This window comes from Triticum aestivum, chromosome 7B (assembly GCF_018294505.1).
Source record: "Triticum aestivum cultivar Chinese Spring chromosome 7B, IWGSC CS RefSeq v2.1, whole genome shotgun sequence".
Taxonomy (NCBI): domain Eukaryota; kingdom Viridiplantae; phylum Streptophyta; class Magnoliopsida; order Poales; family Poaceae; genus Triticum; species Triticum aestivum.
The window spans coordinates 423,576,337-423,599,008 of NC_057813.1; the positions used below are offsets into that span (position 1 = coordinate 423,576,337).

Genomic DNA, 22,672 nt, shown 5'->3' on the forward strand with positions numbered 1-22,672 from the left:
CGGCCAGTCCAACTCGCCATCAAGGTTAGTTATACGTACTCAGCTATCTTTCTCCATTACATTGTGTGCGCTTCCATCAATGATTACAAATGGTCATGTGAGTGGTGTTGCAGGCTGCTATACAGAGTGAGAGAGATAGAACGGAGAAACTTCTGGCGGAGGCGGCGGAGAGGCAGCGGGAGTTGGAGGAGAGGACGACAAAGATGTTGGAGGAGGAGAGGGCACGGAATGACATGCAGGCAAGGGCCATGTATGAGCTCCTTGTGGTAAGTTTCTTCTGCAGATTACTTGCTAGTCTTAACATTTGAGTCTCATTACTAACTAGTATGACTCTGTTGTGAAAACCAAATGTGCAGTCTGTGTGCGAGAAGTCCGGTCAGACCGCTCCGCCGATGCCAGTGATTGCTCCTGGGAGCACGGTGAGTTTAATTTGAATGGACATTACTTGCTAGTCTTAACATTTGAGTGTCATAATGCTAACGAGACATTGGAAATGATCTTTGGTGCAGCTTAACTCCAGAAACGCATCGCACGATCCTTCTCCAGCTACCGGCACGAGCCAGCCCGCTCCTACACCTCCCTGATCACGGTAAGTTTCTCTAGACTTAGACTTAGCTTTATTTCCTCCAATATGCTTACCATAATGACCTAGAGTTAGCTTCCTTTCCTTCAAAATGACTTAATAAGCTTACTTATGTCAAAAATTGCATAATTAACTTAGTTAGCTCATAAACGATCCATTTTACCTAAGTTAGCTCTAATATGACTCATTTTACCTTAGTTAGCTTACAAGTGATCCAATTTATCCAAGTTAGCTCTAAAATGACCCATTTTAGTAGATTAGCTCGTAAATGATCCATTTTACCTACGTTAGCTTTAAAATGACCCATTTCACCTAGGTTAGCTCCAAAATGACCCATTTCACCTAGGTTAGCTCCAAAATGACCCATTTCACCTAGATTTGGTCCTAAACGATCAATTTCACCTAAGTTAGCTAAAAACGATCCATTTCACCTAAACTAGCTCTTAAATGATCCATTTCACCTAAGTTAGGTCATAAACGACCCATTTCAACTAAGTTAGCTCATAAAAGCTCATAAATGATCCATTTCACCTAAGTTAGCTCAAAAACGATCCATTTCACCTTACTTAGCTCAAAAACGATGCCCTTCACCTTAGTTAGCTCATAAATGACCCATTTCAACTAAGTTAGCTCATAAATGATCCATTTCACCAAAGTTAGCTCATGAACAACCCATTTCAACTTAGTTAGCTCATATATGATCCATTTCACCTAAGTTAGCTCATAAATGACATATACTTCTTGTTCTAGTCTTCTTCTTGTTCTATTCACCTATTTCTAACTTTCTTATTTACCATTTTGCAGATTTCACTCACTTCATGGAAGCTAGCTTGCTATGATGGAGTGCTTGCTTTTTCTTTGCTAAAACTTTGCATTGTATCTAGCTTGCTACGATAGAACTTGCTATGTTGATGAAACTTTGCTATGTAATATGTATATGGAACAATGTGTATGGATGAAACTTGATGGAACTTGCTATGTTGATGAAACTTTGCTATGTAATATGTATATGGAATTATGTGCTGGATATGTGATATGTTTGCTATTAAATATATCTATATATGTCATATATATTTGCTGTGAAAATTGTTGGATTAAAAAAAACAGAAAAAAGAGACAATATGCAGGCTCTTTGCCGTCTGCCACCGACGGCAAAGGGCTCTTTGCCATCAGCAGCGGACGGCAAAGAGGCCACGTGGCAGGCAACTGTGCTTCCTGGGAGGCTGACCAATTTGGTCAGTTTGCCTACAGTGGCTGAAGGCAAAGGCTTTTCCGTCCGCAGCAGATGGCAAAGGCCTGCCGTTAACCACCTAACGGAGTAACAGTGCATTTATTGCCGTCCATCTTCTTTGCCGTCCGCTGCTGATGGCAAAGGACCCTTTGCCGTCAGCTGCCCGAAGCAGACGGCAATGCAGCTCTTAGCCGTCCCCTACTTTGCCGTCACCTTTTGCCATCCGCGGCTGACAGCAAAGGTCTTTGCCGTCCGCCATCCATGCCTTTGCCGTCCGCCGTGGCAGATGGCAAAGTAGCAGATTCCTGTAGTGATAGCTCCAAGTAAAGTTAACAATAAACAAAGACGAAAGAGGGGATGCCTTCCGGGGGAATCCCTAAGCTTAGGCTTTTGGCTATTCTTGAATATCTTGAGGTGCCTTGGGCATCCCCAAGCTTAGGCTCTTGCCACTCCTTATTCCATAGTCTATCAAATCTTTACCCAAAACTTGAAAACTTCACAACACAAAACTCAACAAGAAATCTCATAAGCTCCGTTAGTGGAAGAAAGCAAAACCACCACATAAGGTACTGTAATGAACTCATTATTTATTTATATTGGTGTTAAACCTACTGTATTTCAAGTTCTCTATGGTTCATACCACTTAATACTAGCCATAGATGCATCAAAATAAGCAAACAACACACGAAAGACAGAATCTGTCAAAAACAGAATAGTCTGCAGCAATATGTAACCCTCGAATACTTATGGAACTCTAAAACTCCTACCAAAATAGGAAGTCCTGGAAAATTTGTCTATTGATCTACAGCAAAAAGAATCAACGCCAAAGCACGTTGTTGTGAATTAACAAAACTAATTTCGTGCGCGCAAAGTTTCTGTTTTTCAGCAGAATCAAATTAACTATCACCATAGGTTATCCTATAGGTTCTACTTGGCACAAACACTAAACAGAAGCTAGATGCAAAATTTATTACTAAACAGGAACAAAAATAAAAAACACAAATAAAATTGGGTTGCCTCCCAACTAGCGCTATCGTTTAACGCCCCTAGCTAGGCATAAAAGCGAGGATAGATCTAAGTAGCGCCCTCTTTGGCACTCAATTCATAAGTAGATCACATGATAGATTCATAAGGTAATTTGACTTTCTTTCTTGGAAAGTGCTCCATGCCTTTCCTTAGTGGAAATTGGAATCTAATATTCCCTTCCTTCATATCAATAATCGCGCCAATCATTCTAAGGAAAGGTCTACCAAGAATAATAGGAGAAGAAAGATTGCAATCTATATCAAGAACAATAAAATCTACGGGCACCAAATTTCTATTTGCAACAATGAGAACATCATTGATCCTTCCCATTGGCTTTTTAATGGTGGAATCTGCAAGGTGCAAATTTAAAGAGCAATCATCAAGATCATGGAAACCTAGAATATCACATAAAGTTTTCGGAACCGTGGAAACACTTGCACCCAAATCACATAAAGCATAACACTCATGATCTTTAATTTTAATCTTTATAGTAGGTTCCCACTCATCATTAAGTTTTCTAGGTATAGAAACTTACAAATTTAGTTTTTCATCAAAAGATTGCATCAAGGCATCAACAATATGTTTGGTAAAAGCTTTATTTTGACCCCTGTTCAAGAATTCATCCGATTAACCAGTTAACTTGCCGATTAATCCCTACTCGTAGGGTCACCAAGTAGCCGATAAACCGATAAATCACCCGATTAATTGATTAAATGGCCGATTAACTTGCCGATTAGCCTATTAATACCCTACTCGCCAGCCAACCGAGCAGCTATCAGTTAACGATTTCCTCAACAATGATTTTGACTATAAGCATGAGGAGATTCACAACGGATTGCAACAAGGAAATATAACCTTCTAAAGAGCAACTATCATAATTAAATTTCTTGAAATCCAAGATAGTGGGTTCAATGCTATTTAAAGTCTTTACCTCTCCAATCCCACTTTTACCAAATTTAGCACTGAGATCTAAAAACTCCGAATCATTGAGACGCCTTTTAACTAAAGTTGACTCATCTCCAGTCCCATCATTATTAAGATTCATATTGTAAAACAAAGATCTAATAGGGGACACATCAATAACTTTAATATCTTCATCATTATTTTCATGGAAACTAGAAGAACACGCCTTTATAAAGCAATCTTTCTTAGCACACAATCTAGCGGTTCTTTCTTTGCACTCATCAATGGAAATTCTCATAGCTTTGAGAGACTCATTGATATCATGCTTAGGAGGAGTAGATCTAAGTTTCAGAGAATCAACATCAAGCGAAAGTCTATCAACGTTCCTAGCCAAATCATAAACTTTGAGCAATTTTCCTTCAAGCAAGGCATTAAAATTCTTTTGAGAGATCATAAATTCTTTAACACTATTCTCAAAATCAGAGGACATTTTATTAAAATTACCATAAGAATTATTGTAGGAATTTCCATAATTATTAGAGGAATTACTAGGGAATAGTCTAGGATTAAAGTTTCCTTTATAAGCATTGTTTCCAAAACTATTCCTACCAACAAAATTCACATCCATAGATTCATTATCATTCTCAATCAAAGTAGACAAAGGCATATCATTGGGATCAAGAGGAGCACTCTTAGTAGCAAATAATTTCATAAGTTCATCCATCTTTCCACTCAAAACATTAATTTCTTCTATATCATGCACTTTTTTACTAGTAGATCTTTTTGTGTGCCATTGAGAATAATTAGCCATAATATTATCAAGAAGTTTTGTAGCATATCCTAAAGTGATTTCCATAAACATGCCTGCCACGGCCGAATCTAAAAGATTTCTAGAAGCAAAATTCAATCCTACATAGAAATTTTGTATGATCTTCCATAAATTCAAACCATGAGTAGGACAATTGCGAATCATCAATTTCATTCTTTCCCAAGATTGGGCAACATGCTCATGATCAAGTTGTTTAAAATTTATAATATCATTCCTAAGGGTGATGATCTTAGTGGGAGGAAAATACTTAGAGATAAAAGCATCTTTGCACTTGTTCCAAGAATCAGTACTATTTTTAGGCAAAGACGAAAACCAAACTTTAGCACAATCTCTAAGTGAAAACGGAAATAACTTCAATTTAACAATATCATTATCTGTATCTTTATTCTTTTGCATCTGACACAAATCAACAAAGTTGTTTAGATGGGTAGCGACATCTTCACTAGGAAGGCCGGTGAATTGATCTTTCATAACAAGATTCAGCAAAGCAGTATTGATTTCACAAGAGTCAACATCATCAAGAGGAGCAATCGGAGTACTAAGTAAATCATTATTATTGGTATTGGAGAAATCACATAATTTGGTATTATCTTGCGCCATGGCGACAAGTAATCCAACACACAAGCAAACAAAAAGGCAAGCGAAAGAGAGAGGGGAAGATTGGGAAAGAGAGGGCGAATAAAACGGCAAGGGTGAAGTGGGGGAGAGGAAAACGAGAGGCAAATGGCAAATAATGTAAATGCGAGGGAGATGAGTTTGTGATGGGTACTTGGTATCTCTTGACTTGAGCGAAGACCTCCCCGGCAACGGCACCAGAAATCCTTCTTGCTACGTCTTGAGCTTGCGTTTGTTTTCCTTGAAGAGGAAAGGGTGATGCAACAATAGTAGCGTAAGTATTTCCCTCAGTTTTTGAGAACCAAGGTATCAATCCAGTAGGAGGCTCCTCAAAAGTCCCACGCACCTACACAAACAAACAAAGAACTCGCAACCAACGCAATAAAGGGGTTGTGAATCCCTTCACGGCCACTTGCGAAAGTAAGATCTGATAGAGATAGTATGATAAGATAAATATATTTTTGGTATTTTATAATATATATTGGAAAATAAAGATGCAAATAAAAGTAGATTGAAAGCTTATATGATAAGAGATAGACCCGGGGGCCATAGGTTTCACTAGTGTCTTCTCTCAAGATAGCATAAGTATTACGGTGGGTGAACAAATTACTGTCGAGCAATTTATAGAAAAGTGAATAATTATGAGATTATCTAGGCATGATCATGTATATAGGCATCACGTCCGTGACAAGTAGACCGACTCCTGCCTGCATCTACTACTATTATTCCACACATCGACCGCTATCCAGCATGCATCTAGAGTATTAAGTTCATAAGAACAGAGTAACGCATTAAGAAAGATGACATGATGTAGAGGGATAAACTCATGCAATATGATATAAACCACATCTTTTTATCCTCGATGGCAACAATACAATACATGCCTTGCTGCCCCTGCTGTCACTGGGAAAGGACACCGCAAGATTGAACCCAAAGCTAAGCACTTCTCCCATTGCAAGAAAGATCAATCTAGTAGGCCAAACCAAACTGATAATTCAAAGAGACTTGCAAAGATAACTTAATCACACATAAAAGAATTTAGAGGAGATTCAAACATTTATCATAGATAAACTTGATCATAAACCCACAATTCATCGAATCTCGACAAACACACCACAAAAAGAGTTACATCGAATAGATCTCCAAGAAGATCGAGGAGAACATGGTATTGAGATCCAAAAAGAGAGAAGAAGCCATCTAGCTAATAACTATGGACCCAAAGGTCTGTGGTAAACTACTCATAACTCATCGGAGGGGCTATGGTGTTGATGTAGAAGCCCTCCATGGTCGATTCCCCCTCCAGCGGAGCGCCGGCGAAGGCTCCAAGATGGGATCTCGTGGATACAGAAGGTTACGGTGGTGGAAATAGTTTTTTGTGGTCGCCTCTGATGTTCTCGGGGTACGTGGGTATATATAGGAGGAAGAAGTAGGTCGGTGGACGCCCGAGGGTCCCACGAGATAGGGGGCGTGCCTAGTAGGGGTGGGCGCGCCCTCCACCCTCGTGGCCGCCTTGACTGCTTCTTGACTTGCACTCCAAGTCCTCTGGATCACGTTCGTTCCAAAAATCACGCTCTCGAAGGTTTCATTCCGTTTGGACTTCGTTTGATATTCCTTTTCTTCGAAATACTGAAATAGGCAAAAAAACAGCAATACGGGCTGGGCCTCCGGTTTGTAGGTTAGTCCCAAAAATGATATAAATATGTAAAGTAAAGCCCATAAACATCCAAAACGGGTAATATAATAGCATGGAACAATCAAAAATTATAGATACGTTGGAGACGTATCACCCCCTGAGCGAGAGGCCAGCCCCCACCTCATCCTTTTATAAAAGGGGTAGGAGCGGGGCACCTTTATACGCACCTGCTTCTTCTTCTTCTTCCTCAGTAGTCTTTCTTCACTCGCCATGGTGAGAGGACGAGGGCGTGGTGGTATCCCAGCGGCGGCGACGAGGGCTTCTGCTTGACAGCGCATTCCCCCTCCTCTGGATCCCGTGGCGCCGGAACCTGCTACGAGAGGCGGGGGGAGGGGGCGAGGCCGTGGTCGCCGCGGTGCTCGAGGGAGAAGAGGATGGGGTGGCTCCTCCCCCGTTGGAAGGCCATGTTGGAGATCAGCCTCGGGAGTTTGTCATTAGGCTGTACAAGCCTCTGTGCGTCCACCTCCGTCTCCCTACTCCATTCTCATGGGAGATGGAGCTTGAACCGCCACACTCTCTGAGGCTGCACATGAGGGGCCGCGGGAACGGCGGCATGTGGGCTGATGTCGACTTCCCCGCTCCTCATGTCATGTACCTCCGTCATGGTTGGAAGACCTTTGCCCGTGCCCATAGCTTGTCGGAAGGGCACGTTCTCTAGTTTAAATTAATGGAGAGCGGCCTGCTCTCCGTCAAGATCTTTGGGTGCTCGGAGCTCTACCGATGATGAAAGCTCCTCCTCAGGCGACATTGATGGGGAGGACCATGACGGCGATGACGACACTAGTGACGAGAACTCCGACTCCGACTGACCCCGTCCATACCACCTCCAGCATGTGGCAGCACCATCATCTGCCCCTGTGTTTTCTCCCTGGCAAGGTGATTGCCAGGAAGTTGGATGCTGAGGTGGTGATGGTGCTCCCTGGCTTCTTCCAGCTGGACCCCGGCAGGCTTCCTCTTGGGTTGTAGCTCCATTAGCCCTGCTATGTCCTGCTGGCCCTGGTGACGGTGGTTGGGGGGTCATCTCCGCCATGCTCTCCATCGTCACCTTCGCCGGTGTTCTCTCCTCCCCGCTGGGCTGCCTCTCTTGGAGCCTGATAGAGTTGGCCTGGGCCCCTGCCCAGGCGCTCCTTTTGCCCTGCTTGCCTTCACCTGCCGTGCCTGGGAGGAGAGGGACAATAAAGGGGATTACGGGGCACTTATCTTTTTTCAATCTTAAACTTGTAGGCACTTGCCAAATTTTAATTCAAATAATGTAATCTCTCGAGTCCATGTCTGTGTTCTGTAAGGCTTGTACTTGTATAATCAGCATATTAACGAAAAAGATGAGCCTTGCCAGGAACTCGTGCATGTGTATGTCCATGCAGAGGTGTGATGCCTCTTTAATTGAATAAACAAGTCTTCCCCGGCAGGCCATCCTGCCGGTACCGTTTTTATTTTGTTGCCCGGGGACCGGAGTCCACCGGGAAAAATATAAAGGGACCAGCCCCCTGCCAACTCTTTTTTGGCAAAGGCCACTGCGACCACTTAGGCCGAAGCAATGTTCGAGCCAAAAGTGGGAGCACCTAAGCTTTGAAGAGTGGCGAGGTTTTCTCATGCACATGTTTTAGCTTACAAAGCACTTATGGACAAGAGGTAGAACTTATTTGTTTGGCTTACCGGGGATCATAGTGCTGGTCCATCTTCTCAACTCCTTGTAGAAGCCAAGTTCACGGTAGGAACCTGCAGCTTTATGTAGATGAGAATGATGCAGGATGCGATCCTATCTATATGCAGATGCTCATGAAATGCTTATGCAAATGATCTTGGAATGCTCATGCATGCATGCAACTTGGTCGCCCCCCCAGCGCTTCGTTTATTTCTCTGGTGCACATGGTTATCTCCCTGGTTTTGTACAAGGGGTTACATGCAGCTGAGGCAAGGCCTGCACAAATGGGTGGTTGCCGGGCAGGGCTCGACAGCCGCGCCTTACGGGTAGAACTTGCGGAGATGCTCAATATTCCATGATTTTTGCAATTGAATGCCATCTCTGGTCTCCAAACGGACTGCCCCAGGTCTGGTGACTTGAACTACACGGTAAGGGCCGTCCCACTTTGGCGTCAACTTGTTTGTACCCTTGGCTAACTGAACGCACCTAAGGATAAGGTCGCCTTCCGAAAAACACCGTGCATGAACCTTGCGGCTATGATAGCGATGCAGGGCTTGTTGATAGCGTGCAGCACGCGTAGCAGCCGGGAGACGGTTCTCCTCGAGTAGCACAGCATCGTCATGTCGGTGCTAATCTTGCGCTACTTCATCGTAGGCAAGCACTCGAGGCGACCCATAAATGAGTTCCGTGGGGATAACTGCTTCTACCCCATAGACCACTGAGAAATGAGTCTGCCTAGTAGCTCGATTTGGTGTCGTTCTGAGGGACCAGAGGACTACCGGCAGCTCATCGATCCGCCGCTTGTCGTGCTTCCGCAGTGTATCAAAGGTTCTTGTCTTGTGGCTCTGCAGCACTTCAGCGTTCGCCCTTTCAGCTTGCCCATTGCTTCTGTGATGTGCGACAAAGGCAAATGAGACCTTGCTTTCGAGGTGCGAACATATTGCATGAAGGCGCGACTTGTGAACTGGGTGCCGTTATCGGTAATGATCCTTGCTGGAACTCCAAAACGACACACCAGTTCTTTCAAGAACTTGATAGCTGACTGAGCAGTCACCTTTCTCACGGGAGTCACTTCCAGCCACTTTGTAAACTTGTCGATGGCAACGAACAAGAATTCAAATCCCCCGATTGCTCGGGGGAAAGGGATGAGGATATCGAGCCCTCGGACCGAAAGTGGCCACGATAAAGGGATTGTCTGAAGAGCTTGGGCAGGCAGGTGGATGTTCTTGGAATGGAACTATAGGCTTCACATTTTGTGACTAGCTCGACCGCATCTTGGAGGGCTGTGGGCCAACAGAATCCTTGACGGAATGCTTTCCCAACTAATGCCCTTCATCCAATGTGGGAGCCGCACATGCCTTTTTGTATCTCAGCCAGCCGTTCCTTTCCTTCTTCCAGGCAGATGCACTTCAATTTCACACCGTTGGGCCTCCTTCTATACAGAGTTTCATCGACAAACTGGGACATACTGGCCCTCTGGGCTACTCTTTCAGCCTCATCTTGGTCATTGGGGAGTTCTCCGGTTTGGAGAAAGTGGACTATGTGCCTTGCCCAAGTTGGAGCCTGAGGCTCGGCAACGAGGACTAGCGGCACCTCCTCAACCACGAGGGCACGCTCCTTGTCTGCAAGGACCGTGGTCCCAATGGGAGGGTGCAGGCCAGCAAGTTGTGAGTTTCCGGCAGGGTCCCTGCCAGGAGCACGAGGCTCTACCGGGAGAGGCTTACTGGAGTCCATATTTCTCCTTTTCCGGGCCATTGTTGCTGGGGATACTGAGGGCTGAGTAAGATGGAGAACAAAAGTTCCTGGTTCCATAGAAAGCTTTTGTGCAGCACACTTTGACAGATGATCAACTATGTTGTTTTTTGCACGGGGTATGTGCTCTGTTTGCAATCCGTAAAAGTGCTCCTCCAATCTTCTCACTTCCTCAACGTATGCCTCCATCAATGGACTTTGGTAATCCTTGTTGACTTGTCTCACCACAAGCTGTGAATCTCCTCGAATAATCAACTTCTTGATTCCCAATTCTGTGGCAATCCTGAGCTCGGCAAGGAGCCCTTCATACTCTGTTGTATTGTTGGTTGCCTCTTCCCGCGAAAAATGCATCTGGACGACATACTTCAAATGCTCCCCTGAGGGTGCAACAAGAAGCACGCCAGCCCCTGCACCTTGTAGGGAAAAAGCACCATCAAAATACATGATCCATTCTTGGGGCTCCTCCTTGTCGGGGATAACTATTTCTGTCACTTCCTCATCAGGGGTTGGCGTCCATTCTACAATAAACTTTGCCAATGCCCTGCTCTGCATTGTTGATGTGCTTTTAAACTTCAAACCAAAACTGGACAACTCCAAATCCCACTCCACTATTCTACCAGTAGCCTCAGGGTTTTGGAGTATCCTTTGTAATGGGAAGCGAGTGACAACCATGATCTCATGGGTTTCGAAGTAGTGGAGCAGTTTCCTTGAGGCCATGATGAGACCAAAGATTAATTTTTGCATGCCAGAGTACCTCGATTGAGCCCCTTGTAACAAGGAACTAACAAAGTACACTAGGCGCTGCACCACTTCCTTCCTTCCCGTGTCCTTGGGGTTTCTCTCGCTGCCATGCTCACTTCTGCCCTGATCCTTATCTGACTCTGTCGGTCCTTGCTTACTCTCTGCCCCGTCCAGTTCCCGCTGCGCCACCAAGGCTGCACTAACCACTTGGTTGGTTGCCGCCAAGTATAGCAGCAATGGCTCTTGTGGTTTGGGAGCAACCAAGATGGGCACAGAAGATGAGTAGGCCTTCAACTCTTGCAAGGCTGCATCTGCTTCTAGGGTCCACTTAATGGGTCCTGCCTTCTTCAAGATTTTGAAGAATGGCAGGGCGCGCTCGGCAGACTTGGAAATGAATCTGCTTAGCGCGACAACGCACCCTGTCAAACGCCTCACATCCTTAACTGTCCTTGGCGCTTGGATCTACTTGATGGCTTTGATCTTGTCAGGATTGGCTCCGATCTCCCAATGGGACACAAAGAACCCAAGTAGCTTGCCAAAGGGAATGCCAAAGACACACTTCTCCAGGTTGAGCTTCAAGTTGATCTTGCGCAGATTTGCAAATGTCTCCTCCAAATCCTGGATAAGAGTTGCTCTGTCCTTGGTTTTGACCACAATTTCATCCATATAAGCTTTAATGTTTCTGTGCAGCTGTGGCTCGAAACCAATCTGGACTGCCCTTGCAAAAGTAGACCTGGCACTCTTTAATCCGAATGGCATGCGAATAAAACAGTGCATACCACATGGGGTGATGAACGAGGTCTTCTCTTCGTCTTCCTTGGACATGACGATGTGGTGATATCCAGAATATGCATCCAGGAAGGAAAGCAAATCGCAGCCTGAAGTGGAATCCACGATCTAATTGATGTGCGGCAAGGGAAATGGGTCCTTCGGGGAGGCCTTGTTGAGATCTGTGAAATCTATGCAAAGCCTCCATTTCCCGTTAGCCTTTTGGACTACTACTGGATTTGCTAGCCAAGTGGGATGTATCACTCCTCTGACCAAACCAGCCGCTTCAAGCTTCTTGATCTCCTCTACAATAAACTGCTACCTCTCCAAGGCCTGCTTTCAGACTTTCTGCTTGACAGGTCTGGCGTGTGGGCAGACAGCAAGGTGGTGCTCGATTACCTCCCTGGAAACACTGGGGATATCATATGGTTGCCAGGCAAATACATCGATATTCGCCCCCAGGAAGGCAACGAGCGCGCTTTCCTATTTGTCATCGAGGATGGCGCTGATGGTGAAAGTACCATCAATGCCACCCAGCCCTGTCGGGACCCTCTTCACTTGTGGAGCAGTAACCTTGGTTCTTTTGCTGTTGGAACTCTCTGGAAAATCATCAACAGGCGCTAGTTGGCCAAACAAAATGGATAGGTCAGAGATAAATACAAAGCTATAACAATCATGCATAATAAAGTTCAGAAAAGACTCAATTACTTTTAATAAAAAATCTGATCATAAACCCACGATTCATCAGATCCCAGCAAACACACCGCAAAAGAAGATTACATCGGATAGAACTCCGAGAAGATCAAGGAGAACATGATATTGAAGATCAAAGAGAGAAAAGAAGTCATCTAGATACTAGCTATGGACCCGGAGGTCTGTGGTAAACTACTGATGCATCACCGAGAGGTAATAATGATGATGTATAAGCCCTTCGTGATCGATTCCCCCTCCGGCAGAGTACCAGAAAATGCCTCCAATGGGATCGCAGAAGAACAGAAGCTTGCGGCGGCGGAAAAAGTGTTTCGGGTGGCCCTCTGTTAGTTTGAGAATATTTGTAAATTTATAGGCTTGGAATTAGGTCAAATAGAGTTGTGTGGGGCCCATGAGCTCAGGGGGCACGCCCTGTGAGCTCATGGCTCTCTTGTAGCTCTTCTAGCCTCCTCTCGAAGCTTCTAAGGTCCTTTCTGGTCCAGAAAAAATCACCATAAAGTTTCATTGTGTTTAGACTACTGATTTTCTGAAAAGCCAAAAATAAGCAAAAAAATAGGAAGTAACACTCGTCATTGGGTTAATAGGTTAGTCCCCAAAAATGATATAAAATAGCATATAAATGCATATAATGCATCCAAGATTGATAATATAATAGTATAGAACAATAAAAAAATTATAGAACCGTTGGAGACGTATCACCAGCTAACCATGGTGTGCATGCATGTGCCAATTTTAATAGTATGTTGAGCACAAAATAATAGGTTGGTCACAGAAAAACGAAACAAAAAAAGGAACCAAAAAATGAAACATAGAAAAAATAAAATATAAAAATGTGTGCATGCATCGAATGGGCCGGCCAACTAAATACTACCTTATAATTGATGTTTTGGTAAGATTTGATTTTATTTGAGTATGGGTAGTAGAAGGCAAGGAAGTTTGTGTTTAGTTGAGAGTTTTTTAAGATTTGATTGAATGAGTTAATGCATGACATTGTTTTGGAAAGGTGCCGATTTGATTGAGTTAATGCATGTGTTAAATGGGCCGGGTGTAAGACGCTCATGGGCGTAATATAGTGTTGGTGAGGGTGAGGCGAGACTACCAACTCCCCCTTTAGGAGTGGAGATGATTATAATTGATGTTTTGGTAAGACTTGATTTGATTTGAGTATGAGTAGTTTAAGGCAAGGAAGTTTGGATTTAGTTATGATTTTCTTAAGATTCAATTTGAATGAGTTAATCCATGATGTTGTTTTCGGGAAGTGCTGATTTGATTGAGTTAATGCACATGTTAAATGAGCCAGTTGTAAGACTCGCGAGTGTAATATAGTGTTAGTGGAAGTGAGACGAGACTACCAACCCTCCTTTAAGAATAGAGATTTATATTCTAAATTAAATGCATATATGTAAAAAAATAGATAAATTTACTTATGAAATTTGACAATACATTTCCGCAAAATGTTTTGTGCCATTAAGAAGATGTACGTCACATTTGATGAAAATATTCCCACGTTTCAAAGAAATGTGGTATACAAATGTAAACAAATGTTCGCCGTAGGTTAAAAAAATGTATCATGAAATTTTAAAGAAAATACTTGCATGTTTCCAAATCATGTCCGTGAAATTTTCAAAAATGTTTATACAGTGTAAGAAAAATATTTGCTTAAAAAATGTTTATCAACATTTAAAAAATATACAACATGTATTTGAAAAAACCTTACCATCTTTTTAAATGTACATCATGTATTTGGAAATGTCCAAAGTGTATCAAAACATATGTTTCACGTGTGCACTAAAAATGTATATTGTGTAGTCACAAAAAGTAGACATGTGTTAAAAAAAGGAAACCGATTAAAACTGACAAAGTAACAAAAAGAAAAGCAAAGAAAACTGAGGAATACAAAGAAAACCAAGAAAGAAACAAAAGTATAACCAAGAAAGGAAAAAAATCAAAGAAAACCAGTGAAAAAACAAAAGAAGGAAGTATAACAAAGGAAAAAAAACAAAGAAACAAAGAAAAACCACAGGAAAGAAAAACATAGCGAGGAGGCGAACCTACAGCGAAGCATGAGCGGCGGCGAGCGGTTGCGCGGCCGGCCTGATTCACTCGTCGGTAGGCGTTCCTAATAATAGGAAGGGAAATGTATCGAAACGGCGCGCCGGCCGAAGCCGGCCGCTCGCGCTCACACCCAAACCCCCGCATATGCAGCACGACCTGCACGCGCAGCCGCATGCAAAACTGCTGCATGCAAAACTGCTCCCGCACATGGCGGGTTTTACACACCTGACTCTCCGCAAAACTGCTGCATGCAAAGCTGCTCCCGCACATGGCGGGTCCTACGCATCTGGCTCTCTTTTCTATCTTATCTCTTCCCCTTCTTCTACCTTCAGCCCACATCGTAGTTTCCCTAATGCTACAACCGTTGTCTCAAATTGCTACAAGCTGCTTCCCACGCAGCTACAACCGGCTTCACGATTTGCTACATCATACGACCCCGTGTTTTTTCTGCATGTTACCACCATTGTCACAAATTGTTACAACCGGCGTCCCACACAGTTACATCTAACGTCGCTTTTTGCTACATCGCATGGCCACCATGTTTTTTGCTACATGTGACCACCGTTGTCACAGGGATGCTGAAACCAACATCTTTTTTGCTAGATGCTTCAACTGGCATCACAATATGCTACAACCGGCATCGTATTTTGCTACTACCGGTGTCGCATTTTGCTACATCGCACATGGCTTCGTGATTTTTGCTACAACCGGCCACAAAAAAAGCTGCGTCCAGCGACGTGATTTGCTGCAACAGCCATGGCGAAGTTCGACCGCACATGGCGCACCGGCGAGCAGCTCCGACGAGCATGCAGGCGAGCGGCGGCTCCGGCGAGCAAGCCGACGAGCAGCTCCGGCGAGGAAGCCGACGAGCAGCTCCGGCGAGGAAGCCGACGAGCAGATCCGGCGAGCGCGCCGACGAGCGGCTCCGGTGAGCAAGCTACCAACGGCAACGAGCCTGTACGTGAGGATGGAGGAGGCTTTGACCCACGCGCAAGCAAGGAGATGCAATCTGGACGGTTATTGTTACGTGAATCGAACGACTGGGGCTGTACCGGCCGAAAGTTTCGGCCGGTGCGCCGGCGCCCAGTACTGGCCTAATAGGAATCGGTACGGGCTAGACATAGCCCTGGCAGGCTACAAGTACAGACCCCGCCCACAATGAAACCGTCAGTAGCCGTGAATATCTCATCCTTCCCTAATTCAAGATTGAAGAAAGATCTACGAGGGACCTATGGAGAATGTAGTCAAATCCAGGGTATCCGGTTGGATCACGAAACGGCACGACACTTCCTGTCATCCCCGTTCTCTTCCTCCTCGCTCTGAACTTCTCCAAGCAATTCCTCTTGTATCAAGGCCTGTAACTCGAATTCGTGTTCGTGAGAAGTGAATCAGTGGTGGGTTGCCAACAGTTTCTGGCAATGTCCCCTTCCAGAACATGTCCAACATGTAATATTCTTCCTTAATGAAAAGGCAGCTGCTCCTTCTGATTTCTTGGTAAAAACTAAACTGGATTGTCGTAATCCACCTCAATACCAGACTCAAAAGGCATAAACTGGTTTGCGCTTGCGCCTTTCTGTGACAAGATTCATGTTCCCACAGAAGAGGCTAAATTCCTCAAACAAACTACGTTTTTTTTTTGGAAAAGGAGACAGAGCCTCCGGCCTCTGCATCAATCGATGCATGCAGCCATTCAAACAAACTACGATGAGAGCAGAAAGCTGCACGCCGATTGATAAAACGCTTCCGAGGAGAAGAAGATTTAGCATGTTAGTGTAACGGTGCCGTACTACCTATTTCACCATATATGGTACAGTACATAATTACACCCTGCGTTATTTTACATGAACATTAGCTAATCCACTATCTTCTACTATTCGATTGCACAAGCAAAACTTCCTAGAGTAATTAATCACACGACGCCCCTAGACACACGACAGGTGGGCTCATTGGAGGGGAAGACCATATCTGCATGATCCGTGCAGGTTGGAGCTATGCAATCTCCTGTTGTCATTTGCAGTCGGCTAGATGATGCACAGGAACTGCCTCACACCTGATCATCCTGTAACCGCAGAAAGCAACACGGTAGTACTGTCACTCGACAAATAAATGCAGTAAACTTTGTGAGGACAAACGGTGTGCAACTGTTATGCAAGAACACACACCGTTGTTCTACTTCTTATTGCTTTTGTCAGCTCTAGGGTCCCTGGCAATGTAGAGCCTCTTTACCGAAGCGACGAACAGCCTGCAAGAAAGATCGATCAGTGACCACTTCAACTTGCATCAAAAATGAACGGCGTATATGCCGGCCACTCCCTCGACTTACTCCCATGGAACGTCGCCGACGAGCATGCGGTCGCCCTCGTTGTCCTCGTACAGAAGGATGTAGTTCTTCATCGTGCCCTTGCCCTTGTGATATTCCAGCTGCTCTTCACCCCCTCTGGTTGCAATCCTCCCGTGGCCATCTGAAATCAACCAAGCAGCTCATATATGTCAGTGAACATGAGCAAGATGGAGTTTGATCATACATAGTGTGCAGTGCAGTGCAAACCAAGGATTGTCACCTGACAAGAAGCCATGGAACATGCTCTGCAGAGCACCAGACAGCGAACCGTAGCCGCGGTGTGCATTCAGGTCAATCTTTCTCCCAACGGCGTACCCTTCCAGGTTCACCTTCACGAACATGGCCGGCCTCTCTTGTACTGCAACTCCAGTGTTTATGTTTCCATGGTCTTCTTCTTCATAGCAGTGTTCCACTTTACTCAGGTCTTCAGAATATGCAGGCCTTGTGGATGTGGCGGACAGGTTCTTGCGGAATGTGCGCACCGGTGGCCATCCGACCAGTTGAGGGCGATCTTCTCTGAAAATTGTTAGCGAAACTTGCTGAGACGGTGACAGACAAGCCAGCAAGATTCCACGCCTCTTTGCGTGTAGTTCATGACAACAAGACATACACCATTTTTTTGCGGCGAACGAAGACATAAAAACTTGAGACATGCTAGTATGTTACCGCAATATCAATTCATTTATTCTAGCTTGTTATCTTTCTTTTCTTTGGCGAGGGAATTGTTTTGTCTATCACAATCTTGTTTACCTTCGTATTTATTTGCTTTTTTACTTTTCGCATTCCCCTCTCTTACATGCAAATTCTCTATGTTCCATTGACATCTGTATATACTATTCCAGAATATGTTCTGGTGAGATCAAAATAGGGACAAACTTAAAACTTATTCAAACACGAGCCCCCATTTAATCAAAGCATGTTTACATTCATAAAGCTATATCTAGGTTGTATTACTAGAACTCGGAACTGTACTTCGTTTCAGCCTATATACCATCTTATTTTCGTAACATGATTGCGAAGAAACAACAACTGGTTTGTGGTAACTGATAACCAAACCTGTGGGCAGGACACTCATTAGGCCTCTCCTGAGGTTGTTCCAGGGCCGCCTTGTCTTGCCTGGCGGACAGGCTCCAAGGGTGCACTCCAACACCAAGCCATGGAGTAGTAGCACCACCACCACCACTACTCAGGCCATTGTCTGAAGAGATGCCAAGCCTAAGCTCAAGGTTGTTGAGGACACCTTCCTGCAGTTTGCTAGCATCTCCTTGCTCCTGTTTCAGGCTTGGTGCAACTGAAGAGCTCTTCATGGCCTCGCCGAGCTGTAGCTCTGGTACTTCACTACTACCTGTGTCTGTCTGTGCAATTTGTGAGAGTGTGTGCGAGAGGTCTTTATGGTGTTGAGTTAACTGTGAGATGGAATAATTAAAGGTAAGTGAGGGGGCATTTGATGAGAAAGGCAGGTGGCTTTGTGGGGGACCTTGGTGAGTACTAAAGTGGAGTAGTGGGGCCTAACTAAAAGCATGAAGCGATAATGATGGCGATATATAAGAAATTCACTGATGGGTTGCAAGAAGTTCCTGGTACAAATTATGATTCCATAGAATGGCTCATGTTTACCTACTGTAATTTTTTTAAAGGATGGCGGGAGGAATGCCTGTTCATTGAAGAGAGAAAGTAGAGTAAAAAAAGTCAGAGCTGATGTATCTGGGCTATTTGCTGATAAGGCAAGAAAGATCGTAATCACGTTCGGTCCATCAAAATTTCAAGGCCAAGTCAAGGAGCAAGGTGGAGTGGAAATGGAAATATGAGCCGATACACCCGCCCTCAGAGCGCATGAAACTGAATGGGACACAAGTGGTCGAGTGGATGTGCATCTCCTAATCGGTTTTGTCTGACCTTGTGTCTCAAGGGGGGATGCAGTGACTATTGGAGCTCCAGCTGAAACCTCAGTCCACCTCAGTCTTTTTCCTGAAAGGGAGTTTGCTCTGCCGGAAATTGGCAATTTGGACAGCAGTAACACTGAACCTGAACATGCTCCTGAAGATGCTTTCATACTCTTGCCTCGTTGCATTATGTAAGCTTTGGAGAGTACTACGTGAAACGCATGTGAACTTCTGTCGAGTGTAGTGAATGTCCTAGTCTTGGAGAATAAGCCTTCAAATTAGATGGAAATTCTCTCAGCTATTGGGGGATATGAGATGAATGTTGATGTTACTGCACAAGTGGTTTTCTAACTGCAAATGAAGTATGCACTATATTCTAATGTACCATACCTACGAAGCTATTTTCAGAAGCTAAGATAGAGTAGTTATCAACAAATTGGTTAACAGAAGCAATTATTCATATGCGTAGAGACTTTCGCAAAATAAAAATAAATGTATGCATAGAGATAGAAAAGAATACCTGCAACATTGTCCAACCATCAGGAAGTGTTTGTTGTAGTGGCACAGTAAAAAGCACTCCTCATTGTACTTCTTTACTGATCAATAAAATAAATTCAGGAATATTTATCAATTTGCAACAAATAATTGATAGACTTGAGGTAAATAAAATTTATGTTTTCCTTGCATTCTGCTACACCAATAATTTTCAGTAAACCAAATGCACATTTTATCAATTCTGCATACATGAGCCCTTGGTAAATTAACTGGGAGGGTAGTTTCCACCCTCCTGCATTACTTACTTACCAAAGATATATCTCGATTTATACCCAAATATTATCTGTTTATTAAACCCGACAAGTTGGATTACCTATTGTTACTCCGATCTCTTTACATAAATGTGGAAGCAGTGCATGCGATTCCATGCTGCACCTACATGTGCCTCAAAATTCTCACCGACTCCTAAGGAGTCTATCGAATTGTACCATCTTTCTATATAACCTAGAAAAGAAGTGTTACTTTATTCTTGATCCTCCATGCAACGACAGCTCCTCACATTCCATTTTAACATAATGTTTAGTATCTCTTCTTTACATGTAATGTGGGGAGCTTTACTGGAAAGACACTTAGCTTTTTCACTTATAAGCTTCACCACTTGCATGCATCTTCTTTAGTAGTACATCTCTTAACAAGGATGTTACTGTCTACTAATATACGCATCAGTACAAAGTGCAAACCTATATATCGGCTAGCCCCCTAAGTAAGTTCCATTCCTCCATGATTGGCCTGCCTAATTGCATGCAAAGCAAGCGTATAGCGATTAGCTGCTCACCCAAGAGTATCTTGTCCTATCTAAAAACCATCATGATATAAAAGTCACTGGAATAACTGCCCTTTGGTACAGATTTCTTCCTTAGTGCTTAAGGAGTAGGCCGATGATAGGCGATGCAGAAACATGTCCTGTCTGCTCTACATGCCATGCCATTTGCAGAGCGTAAGTGGACTCGATAATGAGAGGCTTTTGTTGACTTATCTTAACACAGCATAGGATTCAAGCTCATAATGATGAGTGAGTCAGGGATCCTCTGGTTGCTCTGCCTCGTGCTACGGCTTACCGTATCTTCATAACTGTAACTGAACATGAAAACTTTCAAGTTAATGGAAAGTGGTGGATTGGAATGATACCTCGTGTATATCTTGCATGCAGCAGCTCTTATACTGATGTTAAAATCGCCTTGTGCCAAATGGCTGAGTTTAATGAAGAACCATTCATTTGAGGGAGCTGCATTTTGTGCAGTTATTCCTGTTGATTAACACAGACTGACAATAACAGAAATGAACGAATAAAGAAGATGGAGAGAAAAAAGGGATAACGAAGTGACACTTGTTGGGAGAAATTAAAGCAGATTCATCAGATGAATCGAGTGATGGGAACCGGAAAGGCAAATGCGTTCATCTGGGCACACCATCATACACAACGCGGGAAGCATATTATTCTTTTTTCGATGAAAACCCCAAAAAGCATAATTGCCAGATGCAATTCATGTTCTTCACTCCTCCCTGCTTAACAAGACACCTGTGCCCTCAATTCCCAAACCAAATGATTGTCCATACACTGTCACTCGCAGCGTGAAAGAGAATGCGGGCCTCTGCCGCGCATATGATCGAGCACCTGGTGTGCAGCTTGTCAGCCACTAGGTAGCTACTCCTAGGTCGAAGATGATAACGTCTAGTGGATCTAGGCAAGTTGATCGGACGCCTGAGGTAGTTATTACCTGTCCGCTGGAGAAGAGAAGACAGTAGTGCGGCTATGGATGGATGGATTGACCCCGTGAAATATAACCAAGATCTTGCAACCTTTTCAACTCCTCCTTTTTGCTTAAAGGCGGTCACTTTGCAGGTTCCAACTTTCAACCCAGGGCAGTGGGCAGAGAATTACAATACAGGGAGCAGAATGATATGATATGATACCATACATCAGGCAGCAAGGGTTGACTTGTGCTTCACCAGTGTTGCTCTCATCAGGGGTAAGCACCACGGAGTGTCTTGTCTTGGAGGTGTCAGGTTTTGCCCTGCGTCAGGTAAAGGAAACTGAATGTTTTCCCCCATTCTCATAGGCTCGGCAGATCCACACCAGCAATAACAACTTCCCATAACATAGGTCTAAAAAAAAAGACTTCCCATAACATAAGGGCATCTCCAGCCGTCCCTCCGGGCTTGAAATAGCGCTGCCTGGGAACGAACCGGTGATAAATTCAGCGTGGGGGCGGTTGGTTTCCCAGCCGCCGCCCCAAGGTCGCCCCGAGACGCTGTTTTTTAAAACCAAACTCGGCCGAAAATCGGGCAAACACGACACAAAATTCGGCCAAATTAGATGATTTCATTGATATTTGTACAAAAAACTAAAAACATAATTTAGAAACAACTAAAACGACAACTAAAACTACGACTACTGTGTCGCCGCCGTCCGCCTTCTACATGCCGAGCAACCTGTAGAACTTGGTGTAGTCGCAGCCGCCGCCGTCCTGCGTGCGGCCGCCGTCCCTGTTGCACCCCTGACCAGGGTCGCCGATGCGTGGCCCTCCTTGCGTCCGCGGTGACGAGCGGCGATCTCCTCGAGGGCGCGGCACTGGCACGCCATCTCCTCGCGCACGTAGTCCTGCCGCGCCCATTTCAGGGCGGTCTCGTCGGCGGCGGCCATGGCCTCGTGCTCCTTCTTCACGGGGAGAAGACCCTGCTCGGTCTTCAGCCTGATGAGGCGGGAAGAGGGAGGAGAGGGGCCATGGCGCCCTCGTTGATGACGAGGGCGCCGCCATGGGTGCGGCGCCTGAGCGGCGTCTCCTGTGGCTCCGACTTGACGGGGTGGAGCGCCAGCGAGCCGGAGGAGAGGAAGCCCAACGACGAGGATGTCGCCGTTTCCATTCGCCGCGACGTCCAGGAGCTGTCGCGACAATGAGAGAAGGAGGGGCGCCGGGTACTCAAGGACGGCCTCGAGGGTGCGGTCGGGGTCGCCCCACCATTGGCGTCGTCCGTCGAAGTTGAGGAGGCCACGAGGCTCGACACCATTGGTGGAGGCGAGCCGATCCTCGTGTCGCCGGGCAAAGTACGCCGTCCACAGCGCGTTGCTGTCGGAAGCGTACCTCAGCTCATTCATCGCCGCTGCCGGCAGCGAGGACCAGATGCGCGTGACTTCGGCACGCCGATCAGCTCCAGTGGGCACTAGAGGCACCGGGCCGCCGCCGGCGCTGAGCCTCCAGGAACCCGGCACCCGCATGTCCGGCGGCGCCGGGTAGTCGGCTTCGTAGAGGAGGCGTGCCTCGTCCTCGTGCAGGTGGCGGCGGCTGAAGCTGTTGGCCGTTACACCATCGCCTGGGTAGCGTTCATCCATGCTCGTTGTC

General features: G+C 45.1%; 1 protein-coding gene across 1 annotated transcript; it reads right to left on the reverse strand.

Annotated features, from left to right (window-relative positions):
- Positions 1-16,301: 16,301 nt before the first annotated feature.
- Positions 16,302-19,136, reverse strand: LOC123161517 (auxin-responsive protein IAA25). Its single transcript, XM_044579336.1, has 5 exons — positions 17,950-19,136; positions 17,114-17,409; positions 16,876-17,014; positions 16,715-16,794; positions 16,302-16,611 (listed from the first exon to the last, which is right to left on the reverse strand). Exons 1-4 carry the CDS (start codon positions 18,198-18,200, stop codon positions 16,722-16,724), a joined length of 759 nt encoding a protein of 252 aa, XP_044435271.1. The 5' UTR covers positions 18,201-19,136; the 3' UTR covers positions 16,302-16,611; positions 16,715-16,721.
- Positions 19,137-22,672: the final 3,536 nt, after the last annotated feature.

What these genes read in the sequence shown, in the direction of transcription:
- LOC123161517 (XM_044579336.1), bottom strand. Translation starts at nt 18,200, where the DNA reads ATGAAGAGCTCTTCAGTTGCACCAAGCCTGAAACAGGAGCAAGGAGAT. An exon ending in AATGAGTGTCCTGCCCACAG is followed by an intron (nt 17,410 to 17,949) that starts GTTTGGTTATCA and finishes AACAATTTTCAG; the next exon opens with AGAAGATCGCCCTCAACTGG. An exon ending in GTCGGCGACGTTCCATGGGA is followed by an intron (nt 16,795 to 16,875) that starts GTAAGTCGAGGG and finishes TCTTTCTTGCAG; the next exon opens with GCTGTTCGTCGCTTCGGTAA.